At 36.5% G+C, this 20,708-nt stretch overlaps 1 protein-coding gene across 4 annotated transcripts in view; it reads left to right on the top strand.

Moving 5' to 3' along the window:
* The window catches only part of SRSF11 (serine/arginine-rich splicing factor 11), a 46,293-nt gene that overhangs the window by 17,049 nt on the left and 8,536 nt on the right, over nt 1-20,708 (top strand). For all 4 annotated transcript variants that reach the window (XM_011970666.1, XM_011970652.1, XM_011970648.1 and 1 more), the window contains 6 exons: nt 5,669-5,802; nt 9,501-9,610; nt 11,921-12,013; nt 12,770-12,819; nt 14,693-14,820; nt 16,663-16,744. In XM_011970666.1, the coding sequence (XP_011826056.1) occupies nt 5,669-5,802; nt 9,501-9,610; nt 11,921-12,013; nt 12,770-12,819; nt 14,693-14,820; nt 16,663-16,744 (597 nt within the window). The remainder of the gene's footprint in view (nt 1-5,668; nt 5,803-9,500; nt 9,611-11,920; nt 12,014-12,769; nt 12,820-14,692; nt 14,821-16,662; nt 16,745-20,708) is intronic.

The raw sequence follows: 20,708 nt of genomic DNA on the forward strand, positions 1-20,708 counted from the left end.
GTTACGGTACAGGTAATCATTAACTTTCTGCTCAATAAAATAATTGACAAAAGTTTATCATAATGAGATATTTGTTAAGTATTAACATATTTCATCACTTTCCACTTAAAATACTTTTGAAGATTGTTGGTGTTTTCAAATTGGTATGTTGCTAATTTTTAGGGAAATGTACATGTGGAGAGAAGATTTACTTAGTATAGCATGCCATGGAGTTCTGGGAACAAACACATATGTTTTTATTCCTGTTATTTTGATAGATACTTGATTTGGTAATGAAGGACAAACAGCTTTCATAATATGAACATACAAAAATAGATGCTGTTGTTCAGTTTTCTCAAGACTTACTGTTTTAAGCTTGTAAAATTAACAGTAAAATAGCAGAAAATACTGATACATTGGATGATTTTAATCGTTTTATTAGTGGGATATTTGAAGTATTCGATTTATGACAATTCTTTCCAATCCTACAAGAATTTTATTATAGTTGCTGACTTTTAAATGCTGTTTATTCTCTGAAGGCAGTTTTATGATGCATTTAGAAAAAAGATGAGAGAGATGTAGGCATTATACTGGTTCATCTTTTACCTAATGCATGACCAGTATCTTAGAGGAAGTTGTGATGGACCAGAGTCTTTCTGTTTTGTAATCAAACGAGTAGTTCCTTCATAACCAGGACAGCTAGTGTGTGCTTGAGAATTTCTCCCTAAACTATATGATCTGGATACTCTGCATTAAAAGGACTCCTTTCCCCGTATTGAGAGAAAGAGAGATAAATTGACACATTTTTACTCTGACTCCTTCATTTGTCTTTCCACATACAAGATCATTTTGTCTTTTAAAATGTAGGAGGTTACAATAAGTTAAATGTTACTAGTGGGAATCTACATTTGATCAGTAATGTAGATGGCTACTTTTATTTACTTGATGTTGCATTTTGATTTTTTTAACTATAAGTTTCAATGAACTAATCTGACTTGCACAAGTTGCATATACTTTGTTGGTAGTTTCTATCAACTTAGTAGAGCTTTCAACAGTAAACTTGCCAGGGATAATGTGCTGTGGATTCCCAGTGGTCCACAGGGTTCATCATTCCAAAAATATTTACTCGTAACATTGAATGGCTCAGATTACATAAAATTATGTCTGTTGTGAACAGGTCACCTGATTGTAACTAATATCGATACACAGTTGGCCTTCTTCATCTCTGGGTTCCACATCCATGGATTCAGCCCACTGTGAATTGAAAATAGGAGAGAGCGTCTGTACTGAACATGTACAGACTTTTTTCTTGTCGTCACTCCCTAAACAGTACAAGTATTTACATTGTATTAGGTATTATAAGTAATCAAGAGATTTGAAGTATACAAGAGGATGTGCACAGGTAATACGCCATGATTTTATTTTTCCTCCACATCTTCCCCCTCCCTACATCATTTTATATAAGAGACTTGAGCATCTGGAATTTGTTATCTGCAGGGGGTACTGAAACCATGGATACTGAGGGAAAACTGTGATTTCCCCCAAGAAGGCGGTGACATGCACCTGTAACTCTTTTTCCCCTAGACATATCTGTGACATGCTTAACTACTTTTGTTTTTCCAATGTCACTTTAATCAGAGAAACCTTCCCAGACCATCCTGTGTAAAATAAAGCACCTCTGCTGCTGCTTTATTCTACTTAACACTACTTTTTTTCTGTAACACCTGTCACCAGTTGACAGGTTAAGTTTAACAACTTCTCTCCTGTAGAATATGAGGTGCTTTAAAACACATATATGACTGAACCTCACCCACACCTACTGAAACACTTCATTTTGGTTCTGAATGCCTATTTTGGGGAAACATTTCCAGGATTATGACAGACATTTCAGTGACAACCTGCTCAAGGTGATTTCCTGCATTGTCATTGTTAAATCCATCTATTCCTTCTTTTAAACCAGAATTTCTGGCCTATAATTTCACTGAGAAATAAAGATGCTATCTTTACAATAGGGGATATTCTAACCCTCTCTACAGCATGATGGCTCTGCAGCTATTTGAAAGCATCTGTCAGTGTACCCCACATATACTCTTGTTAAACTGTTTTGATTCTGGTTGTTTCTGAAATGTGTATTGGAAATGCAGCATTGTTTGAATGTCTATTGTGAGTTACTTGCTTTCTAAATTTATCTTAATCCTTACAAACCCAGAGGAAAAAATGTTTTTGACCCTGTTTTACAAGTTCGTGAACTGAAATTTACATAGGTATTTTTTGTATGCCCAGGCCATACTGCCAGTGTCAGAACTAGACCTCGAACCCAAGTTGTGACTCTCCTTTACCACTTGATCAGGAGTTTGTTGATTTAGCCAAGTAACTTGTAAGGTCTTCACATGCTTTCTTTTAGTGGGATTGCCCAGCAAAGTGCTTATCAGGTATCAGGTAATGATCCCAGTGAAGTATGTCACAGCTATGCAGTAACTTAAGGCTGCTGTAATACCAAGATAAATTGAAGTTCATTAGTAACTTTTCAGTGACCCAAAATGGATACTTTAATGGTCATATAAGTATAAATTAGTATATTAGGTAAGGGAAAGAGTTTAGTGCATCTTTAAAGAAAAAATGGTTTTAATAAATGCACCATTTTACTGTACATTTCTTTATGTAGTGAGGAGGGGGCACGTGAGGTCAACAGTCAAGTTTTCAGGTTAATGTCCTCTTTGTCACACACCTCCTTTTGTGGGTTTTGGAGATACTTTCATTTATGAGCTCAAAATTCTCCACTTAGCACACTATTAAGGTGGAAGTTGAAAGGCTGATATCAGTGGCCTAAACCTGAAATTCTGGTATGTTAGTAGGCATGAATACCATGTTAAGAATCTGAGCCTTCACATACAAAAGATTCTCTACAGACCTTAGGTGAACAACAGAAATCTCGGTTTTCTGTGTATAGCCTAGAAGATTCTGAAATAGCCCTCAGAGGACACGTAAGAACTGTTAAAAACTGTACAGCCAGTCTTGGAGGACAGAAGTGGCATGCAGGACTCACTTTACCTATCTTGTTCCTCATTTCTCCCTACTTTATATTAATTTTTAAGAGATACAGAGTAAAATACATGTCATATTTGGAAGCAGTACTTCCACAGAATTTTAGAGCACAGAAATTAATTTCAGGCATCAGTCCTCTATCTTATATTATCTTACTAAGATAAATTTTATTAGGAGGCAGAGGCAGGTGGATCACATGAGGTCAGGAGTTCAAGACTAGCCTGACTAAATGATGAAACCACGTCTCTGCTAAAAATACAAAAATTAGCCAGATGTGGTGGCGCATGCGTGTAATCCCAGCTACTCGGGAGGCTGAGGCAGGAGAATTACTCGAACCTGGGAGGCGGAGGTTGCAGTGAGCCGAGATTGTGCCATTGCACTCCAGCCTGGGCTACAAGAGTGAAACTCCATCTCAAAAAAAAAAAAAAAAAAAAATTTTAATTAAGAATGTAATTCTGGGCCCATATACTAACAGAAACTTGTTTTAAATCCATCTAAAGGAGGCCATTTGAAGTGGAGAGAGATGAAATTATATTTTCCTTTCTGAATTACTATCTTATTCATAGTATTCAAATTCATATTTAGTCTATACCGTACCATCTCTTAACAGGTTTTGATATAGCCAAAATAATTGGAGCATTCCTATGATATTAATGGGTAGGAAAAAAAATATGAGGCCCTTTAAGGTTGCCAAGTATAAAGAATACAATTTGAGCACGGGGGCAGTATTTTTTTTCCTAAGGAACTGTTCATTAAAAATATCATATTTGGAGTCATTTCTTTTCATAAGATAACAATAAAAAGTGTTAAAGAATTGTTGGTAGAGGCTAGTTTTTAAGAAGTGTTAAGTGCCCGCTATTTCCCAACACTATCGTGTTGGGTGTTAAGATTAGAGATGATAGCATTAAAAGAGCCTTGTAATTTAGTGATGGAAACATGGATGTCAGCAAAGAAATGTGAAGTGCCATAGCTTACTAAACCTGCTAAAGTACTTGACAGTGAGGCACACCTGCAGCCCCATCTATTTTGGAAGCTGGAGTGGGAGGCTGGTCAACATAGTAAGACCCCTCCTATTTAAGGAGAAATTGCTAAAACATTCTTTTTACTACTGCAGGTGCAACATTGTTAAATTTTATACCAGCAGTGTTTCACATCTAAAAACCACTGTATTCTTTAAGAAACATTCAACAGTGAGCCTATATAACAAGGTAGCTTAACTTGCTTGTGGATACCCTGTTAATTTTGCTTTGATCTTGGGTTAGGGTCTGTGCTTAGCCTGGGAGATCCTTGTAGGGAAACTTGTATCAGAAGTTGTAATGGGTTTGAGTTCTCAGGCCATGTATAGCATCATGTTGTTAGTGTTTGAGTTGTGATAAAAATTGTGGGGTTTTTTGTTAGGCCTAAAATAAATTATTTTTCTTTTCAACAATGAATCTGAAATTCTTAGTATAACCAAATCTGATACAATTACAATTTTATGTACACATGAGTGTTTCATTTATTAGAAACTGAAGCCTCATTCAGATAGTGTTAAAATAGGATTTTCCTTTTCATTAATGAGTCCTTTGATGTGTTATATTAACGTTACAATGAAGTAGTTTTGCACCTCAGGTGCATAAAATTGTCAGAGAGAATTAAAGGAGAAAGAGCTCAAACTTCATCAGAGATCGTGAGTTAATTGATGTGGATCGAAGAGTATGAATTACCCCCAACTCCCCCCCCATGACTCTTAATACACATTAGAGTGTATTAACTAGGGATGGTGTGTTTATTTCTGCCTTAGGGCACTAGCTTTCCAAATAACTTTTGGTATGGGCTTGAGTCATCCCTGCATTCTTGCACAGAGTTTCAAGGCAGAAATTTGAACTACCCTGTAACTTAACAGTTGAAAAAAACCCTGCTTCCTGTGTTACCTATCTTACCTACACTGCCATAGCTTGCAGTTTAGCACTTGTCTTTCTTTACCTAAGGAAGTAATTTGCTGAGGGAACTGGCCCTTTTGCTTATTGAAACTTTACAAGGTAGCACTAGTGGAGCATAGTACTACTTCCATGTGTACCTAAATTTTTTCTTTTATCTGAAAGTGCTCCAAGCCAGAAATCCTTGATTATTTATAGTGCATAAGAGTTCTTATATGCTGTGGGTGAAAGAGCGCAGGGCGTGGGACCTGTGTATTATGCAGTTCAAGAAAACTCATTGATTGTTGAGTACATGTTCTTTCTCCTGATATTCTTTTGTCCCTGACGTAAAAATTGTTCATCTTTCTTACTCTGAGAAAGCCATAAGGAAGTTTCTAAACCCAAACTACTGTTACCTGTATCTAAAAATAGCTGGTATTAGTATTATGAAAGAAACTGCTGACAATTTTGTGGTCCCCTCAGTCTCTGAGACTTTAGTACCAAACTGTTTTTAACCTGATACCCTGTAAATATAAGTTGTGATTATAAGTTTTTATCTGAACTGCAATTCACTACATTATTTCAATGAAGAGTATATTATTGAGAGTGTTTTCTTTTGAATTTAACTACGTTAGTATACAGTTAGGTTTTTTTTAATCTGTTTTACTTTTGAAATGTGTTGGTTTGTGAATTAGCATTTGTTTTAACTGATACTCTGTTTCTCTTTTATGTTGTTTATTTTTTAGTGATTCACCTTTGCCAGTCTCATCTCGTGTCTGCTTTGTTAAGTTCCATGATCCAGACTCAGCAGTTGTGGCACAGCATCTGACAAATACTGTATTCGTTGACAGAGCTTTGATAGTCGTACCATATGCAGAAGGTTTGTGCTTTGTTTAACTACCTATGTGGGCATCCTAAGATGACCATCTACCTCAGTAAATATAGAGTGAGCATTAGTAGCATGTTAAATCTAAGCTATTAACATTTTTAAACCCTTGTTATACTGCAGTCCGTAATTTTTGCTTGCAGATTTTTTTAATTCTAAAAATGAGAAATTAAGTCTGTTATTATAAGGTATTTACCTTTTGTTTTCTTTTAAAACATTTTTAAGTTGTTTAAAACCATGTCCCTTATTGTAACTCCCTGAGATACATCTACTTAGTTAATTTAATGTTGAGTTTTATGAAAAAGCCCTGAGAGTAAATGATTCACTCCATGTATGCTTACAGAGCCTTCAAATAAATGCATGATGTTATTTCTGTTTTAAATAAATGAGTAGGTTGATTTTATTTTCTTAAAGTTTCCTCACATTGATAATTGGAAAAAAAAAAAAAACCACATTGAATTTCAGTATACCAAGGGTTACAACGATTTTGGTTTTCGTGAAAGTTCAAGATTTCCTGTAGCTTAGGTGCCAAATGGGCACTGGGTGTTTTATTTATGCCAGATTTTCTTGTTCATTCTTGCTATATTTCTAGAATATCTCTAAATAATAAATTCTTCTCTCTGTTATTTGTGTGTGTGATTTTTGTAGTGGAGAAGGCAAATGCAAAACCCTTCCAGATGCCTGAAAAACAGTGGGTCCTCTGCAGCTACAGGGGATTCTAGACATTAACTAAAGGCCAGCAAGCACTCAAGTGCCCCAAGTGTTTTCCTGGTGTAACCATTTGTTAACTACATTTTCTCTCTTTTTACATTTTAGGCTGTTAAAGTAATTTGACAGAAAAAAAATGAGCAGGTTTTTTGGATCTAAAAAGCCACTGTGACAAGAAATTTTAATACCATTTTGTAAAATTTTCTAAGGCGTATTTCATAATTAGTTTGTTCCCAATGTACTGCTGCTTGGTTTGCTTTTTGGTAACTATAAATTTTACTCGAATCATTGAAATATGATGAAACTGCTGGATTTTAAGTTAATAATTTAATATGCTGACCAGGATTTAAATGCTTTCCCCTTTCCTTAATAAACTGGTCAGTGGAAGTGGAATCTTGATAATGCTATCTGAAATCTTTGAATACAAATGTGAACATTTACACCATACTTTGTAAAAGTTGTGAAATGTCTAGTCCTTAACACTTAGAGAAATTGCCTCTGGTTTTTTAAAGAAATTATATTTGTAAATGGATTAAGGCATGTTATGTAATACTACCTCTGTCTCCATGATATTAAAGTGTATCAGCCAAGTTTTAAGGTTTTATAATATATAGATAGATAAATTTTTGAGTTAGTGTGTTTTGGTTAAGCAATTTCTTTTATGTCAGTGTGCCTGTTGTAGGATAAGACCATCAACAGAAAATTTACAGAATTCAAATTCAGGATGAATAAAATAGAGTATAGGTCTTGGAACAAGGGTCAAATCATGTGAGTAATATGTAAAACATTTTGGTTAGCCTGTAAATTTAAATTTTTTATTGGCTAAGTATTATAGTTCCCAATCCCTGAACATAATACAGTATATCATATAAATGACTTTAATAAATATTTTCAGGCCGTAGTAATTTTTCTGGACCTATTTTTGGAAGTGAAATATTTAGGAATATACAGTATATAGAATTAGGGAAATATTTCATTCAGAATTCTATTGTTGGTGAATTTAATTCTGGTATGATATGCTGTATTAATGTTACCTCCAGTAAATACCATTCCCTCCAGATTTAGCTATTACACTTTGGTGTTAGCTCTTGGTCAGTGTTTTAGAACAGTAGACATAGTCTACGGTAAGGAATAGTCTTAATTGGTAAAACTAAGATAGCTTAATTTGGAAGGAACTCTTAATAGTAATGGATTTGGGGATTTTTTAGGTTCCTTGGTTAATGTTTGTTTCTTTTGTCTGTTTCTTTTTCTTTCATTTCTACACATTCATGCAGTATTTCATGGTTCTATCAAAGCAGCAGTAAAAAAAATACTCTTGACGCATGAAAATTAACTGGTGAGGGGCCTCATTGCTATTTTTAAATTGTAGTTTTATTTTTAAATAGTCTTTTTTTAATCAGAGGATCAGATGCATGACTTTTTTTTTTTTTAATGGATGCAGATCTTCTATCAGGTGTCTCACAATAAATTCAAGAGGATTTTAGTTTGCCAGAAATGTTGCAAATGCACTAATTTGAGTAAGATGTTGTTACTGAATATATCCTCTTGAGACATAATTTTGCATGCAAAATTATCCCATAATCTTTGTAGGTTTGTTAATATTGATGCATTACTGCCCTATATCTAAATGATCTTCTCCCCCTTCCCCTCCATAACTCTTGGTATCTAAATTGATGACAGCTCTGACACAAGCAAGATAACAGTGCTGTGTAGTATACATTTGTTTATATTATCGGCACTTCTCAGTATAGGTGGAAGGAACCATTACCTTTATTTAACAGTGGTTTTTCTTTTTTGTTGTTGTGTTTTACAGTTCTTTTCCCTGGTTCAGCCTGAACTATATACCAGGCCCTGCTGAAAATACCACCCAACAGTTTTCTTCTGCAGCTTATCCAGTTTCTCTTAAGTGCCCTGTACATATTGTATGTTTTATGATGAGATGCAGTTTCTTAATATGTATTACAGAAATACTACTGGTATTTGCAAATATGTAGTTTAATTGTATTATTGAACTCTCATTTTGGGGGCTTGGGCACATTAACAGATTAATCCATCTGTATAGGGCTTTTGCTGTTGGATAGAATTTAAATTGTCTACATAAATATTTGTTTTAGGACCCTTAGATTTTATCTGTACACAGATTAGGCTTTAAAAACAGATATATATGTCATTTTTGGATTAAGGAGTTTGGCTAAGTTAGCTTTTCAACTGGCACTATATAGCAGCATTTTTTGGTATGGTTAGCATGGCACATGGCGAAACATAAAGCATTTTACTGTACAGGTAAGGAATGTGCCATGTTGTTTTACCTATCTCTCTCTCTCTCTCACTCCCATGCACACATCCTGTGTGTATTCAGAGACCTTCAGAAACATTCATATTCATTTTCATGAGTCAGCAAAAGCCCTACGCTTGATTCCAACAGAATATTTCCTTTACATACTTTCTTCTCTTAATTTTTACAAAATTTGTATGGTAGGTGTAAAAGAAAATCATAGTAACTGTACCATATTATTAACCCCTAAATCAAACTTTTTTTGTCTTGTGTATCTTGATTTTTCTGTGTGCTTTATAGTGAAGCAGCCGACACGAGTCGTTGTTCATAAAACAGCTTTTGAAAGTTGAGAGCACACCCCTGGAGAACCGACTGTGCTTGCTTACGTTTGGTTCATGACTTAAAAATCGAGTACAGGTGATGAAATCTTGGCAGTGTTAACAAAAAAGTAGTGTGTATTGTGCTATTTTTTTTTTACTCTAGAATCTTAACCATTTGTAGAGAAAAAGGAAAAAATTTTCACACATTGAAGTTCATTCTGACATAAAATTAATGATAAATAATCATAGAAATCAAGCTTTGTATTTTAGCGAACATAAGTACTTTCAACAAACTCAGGTGGTGTATCAGGGAGACATTTTCTGGGTGTTTTTGTGTGTTTTCTGTCTTAGAAAAGAATGTGTTCTAATGCAAGGATGTTTCTCTGCAGGAGTTATTCCTGATGAAGCTAAGGCTTTGTCTCTGTTGGCACCAGCTAATGCAGTGGCAGGTCTTCTGCCTGGTGGTGGACTCCTGCCTACTCCTAACCCACTTACCCAGGTACTCGTTCTATTGAATTCTTAAAAGATGAGGGGGAAGAAAACACAGAATTGTGGATAAAGCTAAACATATTTGAGCTTTGTAGGTACTCATGAGATTCTAGTTGAGATAGCATTATCATGTGTACAGTATTGTAAAGGGCTATATCGAAATCACAAATAGTATAGAGGATCTCTTAGACTTTTGTATTTTAAGAACATTCTGAAAATCGTAAAATATCTGTTATATCACTTTTAGCATTGGCTTTCAAAATAACCCTAAGTAGTTTTGGAACCGTCTCACGAGGCACGAACACTTCTCTGAACACTCTGTTAAAAATGTGTTCATTTGGACCAGGAAAGAAAACTGAGGTTCAAATTTCACAAGTGAGCTCTTCGTGGTTTTTTTTTCCTTCCCCTTTATCTTTTCCTGTTACTTTTACGTATTTGGCCTGAAAACAAAGGCAATTCTTGATGGTGACGTTTGATATGGGAACATGAAAGAAAACTGGTTGCAATAGTGTATACACTGACAATGCTGTAGGAAGCTTACCATTTTAGAACTAAAAGACACTTTAAATACGGTGTATTCTAATTAATGAGATTGTAACTGGTCAGTAGTTTCAAAGATTGTAGTGAATGATGAGCCCCAACTGGAAATTTATAAAAGCATTCTTTTTAGTATATCATTTTGCCTGTGTAAATAATTGACTGACTCTTAACTGAAGTGAACTATAAAATGAAAGATTAGGAGTTCTTAAGCTTTTTGGGTGTGACTTTTATCACTTAACTCTGAGGGGGTTTTTTAACCTATAAAATGAGGATCTGGGTAATTTTCTTTTTTCTTTGTTTTTTTTTTTGGTTTTTGTGTTTTTGTTGGGTTTTTTGTTTGTTTTTGTTTTTGTTTTTTTGAGATGGACAGAGTCTCACCCTATCACCTAGGCCGGAGTGCAATGGCACAATGTTGGCTCACTGCAGTCTCCACCTCCCTGGTTCAAGCGGTTTTGCCCCAGCCTCCCAAATAGCTGTGACTACAGGCGCGCCACCATGCCCAGCTAATTTTTGTATTTTTAGCAGGGGTGGGGTTTCACCATGTTGGCCAGGCTGGTCTTGAACTCTTGACCTCAAGTGATCTGCCCGCCTTGGCCTCCCAAAGTGCTGGGATTGCAGGCGTGAGCCACCGCGCCCAGTCCAAATCTGAGTAATTTTCTAAGTTCCTTTAATGTATAAAGCTATGCAATAGCTATGTTGGACAGTAAGTTAAAGTAGTATTAACACAGCATTTTGCCTGTACTGAATAAACAGTTAAATTATAGAAAGTTTGATAGTTTGTATTTACTAAATAAATTGAAACAAGGAGAACTTGTAGCACAGTGTGGAGAAAGTGAGGCTGTTTCAAAAGCTACAGATGGTTTTAAAGCAGCCTCACTTTCCTGGTTTGTGTCTATTACATTATGCATTCAAGCAGGTTGCAGAACCCTGCAGTAATTTGAACAGGGAACATTTAAGGAATTACTAACTAGTGATAAGAGATTACTCGGGGAACTCTAATGAATACAGGAATCACAAGTATAAGAAACAACCACTACCTCTGAGGCTGAAGCAGAAGGAACACAAACCCATTTAGTTTAGGGGACTCCTCTTTCCCCATCTATGCTGAAATTTAGATTTGTTTTTGGAAGAATGACTAATAAAGAAGTTCTCTTGGGTGCCCTGGGGAGCTGCATAAGGAGCTGATACTGAAACTCACTGAGAGGTGAAGGCTGCTGGGGTTTGACATGGTGGTACAGGAATGATCATGGGACACAGGAACCAGGAAGAGCCCCTTCCTTAGTGTCCTTCCAGTACTCTTTCCAAATGAAGTGTTATATCATGGCAGCTGTCAAAGGAGAAATGCTTTATAAAGGTCCTGCCTCCAGTATCACAAAACAGCAGGGCAAAGAATAGTAGATTTTGATCCTGAGAAGCAGTAAAAAATTAAAATCAGCACAAGAATATGTTGAAATATTTTGTCTTTTTGTCTTAATCTAGGATTTAGGGGGGAAATGTGTTGTAATGGATGGAACATGAGTGTCATAGAGAGCAAGACCCCTGTTTCTATTAATATTGTTATTGGACCACAGCCATTTATGTAGTTATTGTCTCTCGCTGCTTTCAAGCTACGATAGCGGTAGTCATATGGATTTGTGTACAACTGAGTAGTTGTACAGAGACCAGAGACCATGTAGCCTGAAAACTGAAGTTATCTGACCCTTTACATTAAAAAAGTATTAACCCCTGGTATAAGGAACTGAAATGAAGCTTTACATAGATAAAATTTGACATTTCACAGATTGGCGCTGTTCCACTGGCTGCTTTGGGGGCTCCTACTCTTGATCCTGCCCTTGCTGCACTTGGGCTTCCTGGAGCAAACTTGAACTCTCAGGTATAACTTAGCAACTTCAAGTTTTTCACCCATTTTTACAGAAAATCTGTTTGCTGTTGGTTTGCATTTCAAGAGCAGGAGCTAATGGCTATATTGTAGTAATTTTTTTCTTATTTAAACTTGTTAGAGCTTTAAACAGTCACTGAATGACTAACTCCTTATCCGTTCATGGATTTTTTTTATATATAGTTCAAAATAGAAAATAGGTTCACAAGAAGCCAATACATTATCAGTGTGTCATAACAGTCAGAGTAAATAGTCATGAAAAGATAGGAATGTGGTTTATAATTTTTCTATAATGGAAGTTTTTCTTTTATTGTAATTTAGCTAACCTTTGTTTCTGAAGTTCTTACTTTGTAGAGATCTTTTGTATTATATTGGCTAACCTGTTTTGAGTTTTACATATTTCTTTATGTCAAAAAGTCTTAAAGGAGACAATTGTATAATATCAAGACTGTTCAGACTCATAATCTTTATATAACTTGCTAAAGCTGCTCTATCCAATACTGTAGCGACTGATGTCACCGGTTTCTTTTTTTTTTCTTTTTTCTTTTTTCTTTTTTCTTTTTCAATGTGGCTACTAAAAAAAATGTATGTTTCACGGCATTTAGTTTGCATGGATTTCTGTTGTTCAGTTTTCTGCCTACAGCATACTTGTAGGTTTGGCAGTTTGTCCCAGGGCATTTCAACATAACTCAGAAAATATTAGTTATTGTTTTATGTATTCTCATTGTTCTTATGTTTTATTTTTTGCAGTCTCTTGCTGCAGATCAGTTGCTGAAGCTTATGAGTACTGTTGATCCCAAGTAAGGGTTTTTTCTTTGTTTTCATTGGTGATGTGATATCTGAATGTCTACAGAACTAGAGTTTTTTTTGATAGCTTATAAGAAAGTTATCAAGTTTCCTTTCTCAAAACAAGCAATATATATTGTTACCTAGAAACAAGGAGAGAAATACAGAAGTAAGCCAGCCCCTCTAAAATACTTTTAGTGTCATTTGAGTCTTGAATAGTAATTGTAAATGACTTATACCTGGATGATAGCAAAAGAACTATTAAGGGGACAACTTAGTTTGAACATCAGAGGCTGAGTCCTGAAGATAGTAGGAGTTAGAGGTAAAGCTGAGGGAATCACTATCCCAGAGCAAAGTAGTATTACATATTATATAATTAAGAGCCAACATTTTCTTTTAGTGCTTTTAATAAGTGCTCTTCATGCTGTCACAGAAATTGTTTCCGACTTGATAATGTGACAAATTCATCAGTTTTTTTCACTGGTTATTTCTTGGCATAATAAATTTGAACTTTATACCTTTTCCCCTTAACTTGGTGAAAACCCCTATCAGTAAGTGAGGGAGCATGGAAAGAAGGACAGAATCGTTCGACTTCAGTAGTCAGTGGCCTTTTTTGTTAAAAATTATCCAAAAATAAAACCAAGCATGTACCCATCACCCAGCTTATAAAATAAAATAATACCAATACAGTTGAAGCTTCCTATGTACCCATTATTTAGTACATTTCCCATTCTGCCCACAAATAACTACTAAATTTGGTGTCTGTAATCTTTTGTTTTCTTTCTTTTTATTTTTTTGAGATAAGTCTCGCTCTGTTACCGAAGCTGGAGTGCAGTGGCGCAATCTCGGCTCACTGCAACCTCCGCCTCCCAGATTCAAGCAATTCTTCTGCCTCAGCCTCCCGAGTAGCTGGGACTACAGGCGCATGCCACCACGTCCGGCTAATTTTTTGTACTTTTAGTAGAGACGAGGTTGCACCATGTTAGCCAGAATGGTCTCGATCTCCTGACCTCATGATCCACCCGCCACGACCTCCCAAAGTGCTGGGCTCACAGGCGTGAGCCACCGTGCCTGGCCTATAATATTTTTTTACATGTGTTAACCTGTAAGGGGCATCTTTAGCCTTTCCACTCAAGATCTCATGTGTAATTTTGGTGGGCCGTTGGTCTTTGCCTTAGTTCCTCCCCATCTACAGAGTAAAAGGTAATGTTCTTCCTCCGCAAAATTACTATGTCATAAATTTTTTTTGTTTATTTATTTTATTTTTGTTTTTTTAGACGGAATCTTGCTCTGTCCCCCAGGCTGGGGTGCAGTGGCGCAATCTCAGCTCACTGCAAGCTCTGCCTCCCGGGTTCAAGCAATTCTGCTGTCTCAGCCTCCCGAGTAGCTGGGACTACAGGCACCCGCCACCACGCCTGGCTAGTTTTTTGTATTTCGAGTAGAGATAGGGTGTCATTATGTTAGCCAGGATGATCTCGATCTTCTGACCTCATGATCCGCCCACCTTGGCCTCCCAAAGTGCTGGGATTACAGCCGTGAGCCACCACACCTGGCCAAAAATTTTTAATTTACATGAAAAAAAGTTCTTAGCATCAGCATATTTTCTTGTACTGGCATTTCTAAAAATGTGTTTGTTTATGGAAAGTCAGTGGATGTTCAGCAAAGGTGTTTTTCTAATTCCAGATGACTCTTAGTCATTAAAACAAATACTTGTAAATATTCAAAACAATGCTATACTATATGTAGTTTACCAAAGTCATCATGGAGTCCTCCGCTCCGTTTTTTTTGAAGGAATATTTTGCTAAAATGGTATTGTATACTTATTTATTTGAAATGCTGGTGTGCATTTTAAAATGTTTCAGATACCATTTCTTGATTCTGTTTCAGGTTGAATCATGTAGCTGCTGGTCTAGTTTCACCAAGTCTAAAATCGGATACCTCTAGTAAAGAAATAGAGGAAGCAATGAAAAGAGTACGAGAAGCACAGTCCCTAATTTCTGCTGCTATAGAACCAGGTAAACAATGTTTATGCAGTTTTGTTGTGTGATTCTTGGCAAAAATGACTTTCACATGTGGAATTGTGTGGAATGACACCCTAGTCGTTTAAAATGTTCTAAATTCTGATAAAAAGATTGAATAGTTGAGTGCCACTCAGACGTATTTGGAGACAGTTATGGTGGTCACAGGAGTGCCAACTGTATCTAGAGGGCGAAGGGCCAACATGTTGCTAGATATGCTGCAACAAACAGGACAGCCTTTCACAGCAATGGTTAATCCAGTCCAAAAAATCAGTAGGATTATCTAATACTTGATATAATTATTTATGTTTATCTAAGTTGAGATAGCCTAATTTTAAATTTTTTCATTGATCAAGAGAACCTAGTGAAAATGCTTCTCTTTAAAGTGTTATTCCTTTAAAGAAAATTAGTTGTCTTCTTTGCAGATTGCCTTTTTGAGATTAAATGAATAGATACCGTTATGATCTGCCCATATATATTTAGATCTATGGCCCTGGATTTTCTTTCTTATAAATATCTTATTCATTTAATAAATGGGAATGTTTTTTAATATGCCTAGTATTAGGAAAATAATTTTAAAGTATAATAGTGGATAAACTGATACCAAATGCTTTATATGTGTTATGTTATTTAACCAATAAAATGTCAAATAATTAGCCACAGTCACATGGCAAGCAATAGAAGCTTTTAGATAGCACAGCAGGGTCTATGTAAAGTTTACTACACACCGTGTTCTAACTGCTGTTTTTATTGAAAACATATGACTAAAATGACTAAATGTAGTTTATGAACTGATGTTTTTACCAATATTTTTATGAATTTATTATTGATAATGACATTCATAATGTATTGAACCCTATTAATGACATGACTTAAATGTGGAAGAAACAATCTCACTTTGATGATAGTCAATGAGTGTAGAATACAATGGCTTTATTTCTCTTGTTATGTCCCCAGTTAAGAAATTCCTTATGTGTAGTTGTAGATCCCCTTTCTGTACTTACACAATTAAAGATTGGTAGGTAAGAGGAGTGATGAACAGATAAATAGGAAGCGAGCTAGCTTACTAAAATCTGATTCTGTCACAGAAGTAGACTAAAATCAGTGAGTGAATCATGACTTTCTGCATTTGGGGGCCAAATACTGAATCTGGGAAGAACCAAGGAATGGAAAAGGGACCCCCTCATTTAGAACCTTGTCAAGAGTAAATTAGAGCCAAAGAATGAGAAATTTAGCCTCTTTATAGATTGCTTTACAGAAAACATTTTACAGCCTTTTAAGTCTGGCAAGTAAAATAGTCAAAGGCACCTTCAGCTAGCTGAGAACTAGAAGTCTAATTTGGATCTACCAAAAGCTTGGATGATTTATAATTTATAGTATTTCAGTAAGCGTCAAAATCATAGTTGTAAAATGGTTGCTTGTAACATTCAAGGGTTGTATGTAAAAACTGAAAACTTAGGTGAAAAATTATTAGAATAACTTCTGAAAGGGATTAATCTTCCTATTTGATATGATTTTTAGAGTTTCTGTTGCAGAGGCTGGAGTGCAGTGGTGCAATCACAGCTCACTGCACCCTGCATCTCCAGGCTCGAGCAATCCTCCCAGCTCAGCCTCCCCAGGTAGCTGGGATCACAGGCACACACCACCATGCCCAGCTAATTTTTATATTTTTTGTAGAGATGAGGCCTCACTATATCGCCCAGGTTGGTCTTGAACTCCTGGACTGAAGTGCTGCTCCCACTTCAGCCTCTCAAAGTGCTGTGATTACAGGGATGAGCCACTGCGTCTGGCCCCTATTTAATGACTTCTAAATGCGAGTTCCTTTTCTTTTAAATATAGATAAGAAAGAAGAAAAAAGAAGGCATTCAAGATCAAGATCACGTTCTAGGAGGAGGAGGACTCCCTCATCTTCTAGACACAGGTTAGGTTGCTTTTTAGTCAATTATACCTTAGACAAAGATAGCTTACATATGTCACATCTTTTTCAATTTGCGATTAATCTGTTAGCCTCTGGTTAAAGTGTTTTAGTAACCTCTGCTGTTAGAGTGTGTGAATGTCTGTTCACACATGTATAAAGTAAGAAAAGGTACAGACGAAATAGATGATTTATACTTTAAAACCCCAAAAAATTCAGAGGTGGTAGGAAAGCATTGGAACTTGATCAACAAAATGAAAAATAATTGATTCATTGAATTATACAAGTTTCCAAATTACTGACTTGTATTTGTTACCTAGTATCAAAAAATGACATCTGATAATATCACCTTAGATCTCATCAGTAAAATGCAAGTACTAGGAATCTGGCATGCTCATAACAATGGAGTCATTTTCCAAAATTTAATTTTCTCAGATTTTTATTATTTGTAACAAACTCATCTGTTTTCCTTATATAATAGACTTCATTTATTTTTCAAAAAATTGTCTGCCAAATAGACAAGTCTGAGTAATCATTTTGTAGATTCTCAAAGGTGATAATGAAAAAGCAGTTAGTTCAGCTCATAACTCACACAGGTGTCTTCTTTAATATAGCCATTATACTTCGTAAGCATCAGAAGTGATTTATGCATACTTTCCATTTCATCACACAGAATATTTACTCAAGAGACTAGATTTAATTTTGCTACTATGTTAATAGTACTCAAAGGAGATTTAATAAAATTAACTTCTACTGCTTCATCAAAGACATCTTTATAAAAGTGGCGTTATTTTTTTCTTTTACTACAAGTGCATACAGAAGTGCCAGTGAAGAAGATAGTGACTCCTAGGGCAGTTCAGTAGCCCCTACCTTGATTTGTGTTGAAGAGTTCAGTATTTCTACCCACTATGGCCTTTGTGACATTGTTGCAAACGTCAACACAGTGGAAAAGGCAGTAATTTATTATTATTTTGAAAATAGTTTTGACTTTATGCACCCCATAAAAGGGTCTTAGAGCATCCACACTTGCGCAAACGACAACATGAAAGCCATTGCTCTAGGTTATTCACCAACTATTTCGGCCATTCTTCGATTTTCTTAGTTTCCAAACTCAATCCTAATTGGCCTAATTGCATTCTGGTTCTAGTCAGAACCTTTTAGGGTTGACATTCAGAACTAGAACATTCCAATTGTGGTCAGTTACTTCAGCTAGTTTCAGCTTCACTTTACATACCCCTCCACCACTTGACTTTTTTTTTTTTTTTGGAGATGGAGTCTCACTCTTGTTGCCCAGCCTGGAGTGCAATGGCACAATCTTGGCTCACCACAACCTCCGCCTACGGGTTCAAGCGATTCTCCTGCCTCAGCCTCCCAAGTAGCTGGGATTACAGGTGTGTGCCACCACGCCCAGCTAATTTTGTATTTTTAGTAGAGACGGGGTTTTTCCATGTTGGTCAGGCTCATCTCAAACCCCCGACCTCAAGTGATCCGCCCGCCTTGGCCTCCCAAAGTGCTGGGATTATAGGCATGAGCCACCATGCCCAGCCAGTCACCATTTGACTCTTAAACCTTCACTCCTGGGTTCGTCTGTTCTGGAACCTAGTTCTGTCAGTTGTCTGCCTTTTCTTAGTGTCTGTTACCCCTTAGTTTTTACCAAGGATTAGATAAAATCATTTCTCCTAGTTATTGTCAGGATTTTTTAAGGAGCAGTGTGACTTGAATCCTAGACTTTGTCACATCTCTATTAAAAGCACTTACATCATAAAATATCTAAAAAGTCTTATTTGTTCTGTCTCAGAGATGGCCTTTTCACTCTGTTTTTATTATCTTCTAATATCATTTTCTTATTTTAAGTCATTTCTTGGAGTATTACAGGAATTATCTATCCTGTATGCTGTGTTTATTCCCTGTCACCCACCTTATCCTAGTCTGTCTCATTCTTAGAGATATCTTTCAGAAACCCAAATATAGATCATGTCACAGATACTGAGAAGCTCCTTATTGCCTTGATAAGGTGATAGATAAAACCTTAGAATGGCTTTCAGGTTCTTTAGTGTTCTGTCTGGTTTACTTTTTACACGTGTCATTTGCCACTCCAAAAGTTACAGGACTAATTGCCTCAACATATCATTTTCTTGATGTCTTCATGTTTTTGCTTATGATCCTTTCTGCCTAATGTTTTCCCACATCTTCCATTTCCACCTTGAGGAGCTCCTTTTTCTTCAAGTTACAATCTTTGCAGTCTTAATCTTCCATGACAGTGCTCTCATAGTTTAGTTTAACCTCTGCAACAGGATGTACTTCATAATATGATTACTACGATTGATATGCGTTTCCTTTCCCTTTACCGAACTCTTATTAAAAAGGAGAGCCTGGGCCGGGTGCAGTGGCTCACGCCTGTAATCTCAGCACTTGGGGAGGCTGAGGTGGGTGGATCATGAGGTCAGGAGATTGACACCAGCCTGGCCAACATAGCGAAACCCCATCTCTACTAAAAATTCAAAAAATAACTGGGAGTGGTGGCGTACGCACCTGTAATCCCAGCTGCTTGGGAGGCTGAGGCAGGAGAATCGTTTGAACCCGGAAGGCGGGGATTGCAGTGAGCCAAGATTGCGCCACTGCACTCCAGCGTGGTGACAGCAAGACTCCGTCTTAAAAAAGAAAAAAGAAAGAACCTATGTCTTTTTCTTTATATTAAATCTTACTGGGACTCTCATTTTAATATTAATTACTTTACTATGACCAGTGAAAAGTAGAAGTGAAATATATCCCTGAATCCAGATACTCGTGATACATCGTAACAGAGATCATTGTTGTGAGTTGTGGGAACCCCCACCACACATGCACGCACACACACACACACACACACCCCCCACCCCCCAGCTGAAACCATCCTCCCACCTCAGTCTCCTGAGTAGCTGGGACTACAAGCATGCACCACCACAGCTGGCTAATTTTTGCGCCTTTTTTGTTGTTAAGAGACAGGGTTTTGCCATGTTGCCCAGGCTGGTCTCAAACTCCTGAGCTCGAGCTGTTCACCCACCTCGGCCTCCCAAAGTGCTGAGGTGACAGATAGAAGCCAGTGAGTCCAGCTCAGTTGTAATATCTTAACCATCACATCTTAGTGTGTTAAATGATCGTGACTTTCACAAGCTTTTTGACTTTATTAAATATATTTTACACTAATCTCTTTGGCTGGCTGTTAAAAGCTCATATGAACTAGTAAGTGTAAAAAAGTGACTCTGTAGTACATTCCCCTTGAAAAACAACTATTTAATCTCTTAAGGTTATGATTCTGATATTTTATATGCCTCTGTTTCATTCAAAGTATATTATTGATGCCTTTTATTTAAATCAGGCAGTGTGATAGTTGCTCAAGAATACAGTCATGAAAAGACTTACTTCCCATGTCTTTGTGGAGCCTATGGAAGGGTAGTTAAGTACATAAAAACATCTTAGGATGTGGAGATGTTATTGCAAGGAATTGTTTAGTAAATAGTTCCAAATGTGGCTGAAAATAAAATATTAAAGTTGAGTTCAATAACTCAAATAGTTTATTGAGGCATTACTATGGGTTTTGAGGCAGTTGTTTTACGGAATTATGGCAACAGAAGCTATATTAGCACATCAGTAAGAGGAAAGAAGGACATCAATATTTAATGTACAGTCCCTCCGTATATGCAGGGGATTGGTTACAAATCCACCTATACCAGAATGCATGCATACTCAAGTCCTCTGGAATCCACTTATAGGAAAAGTCAGTCCTTACTATACATGGGTTCCTCATCCTTAGAATACTGTTTTTAACCCACATTTGGTTGTGGCAAAAAAAAAAAAAAAACTGTGTAAGTGGACCCATGCCGTTGAAGCTCATGTTATTCAAGGGTCACTGGTGTGTGCCTACACTAAGGCACCGAGCTAGACTCTATCTTTGCCACCATTTGGTGATGGAGATGTTGACTGCTATTTG

This window comes from Mandrillus leucophaeus, unplaced genomic scaffold (genome assembly GCF_000951045.1).
Source record: "Mandrillus leucophaeus isolate KB7577 unplaced genomic scaffold, Mleu.le_1.0 Scaffold1208, whole genome shotgun sequence".
Lineage (NCBI taxonomy): Eukaryota > Metazoa > Chordata > Mammalia > Primates > Cercopithecidae > Mandrillus > Mandrillus leucophaeus.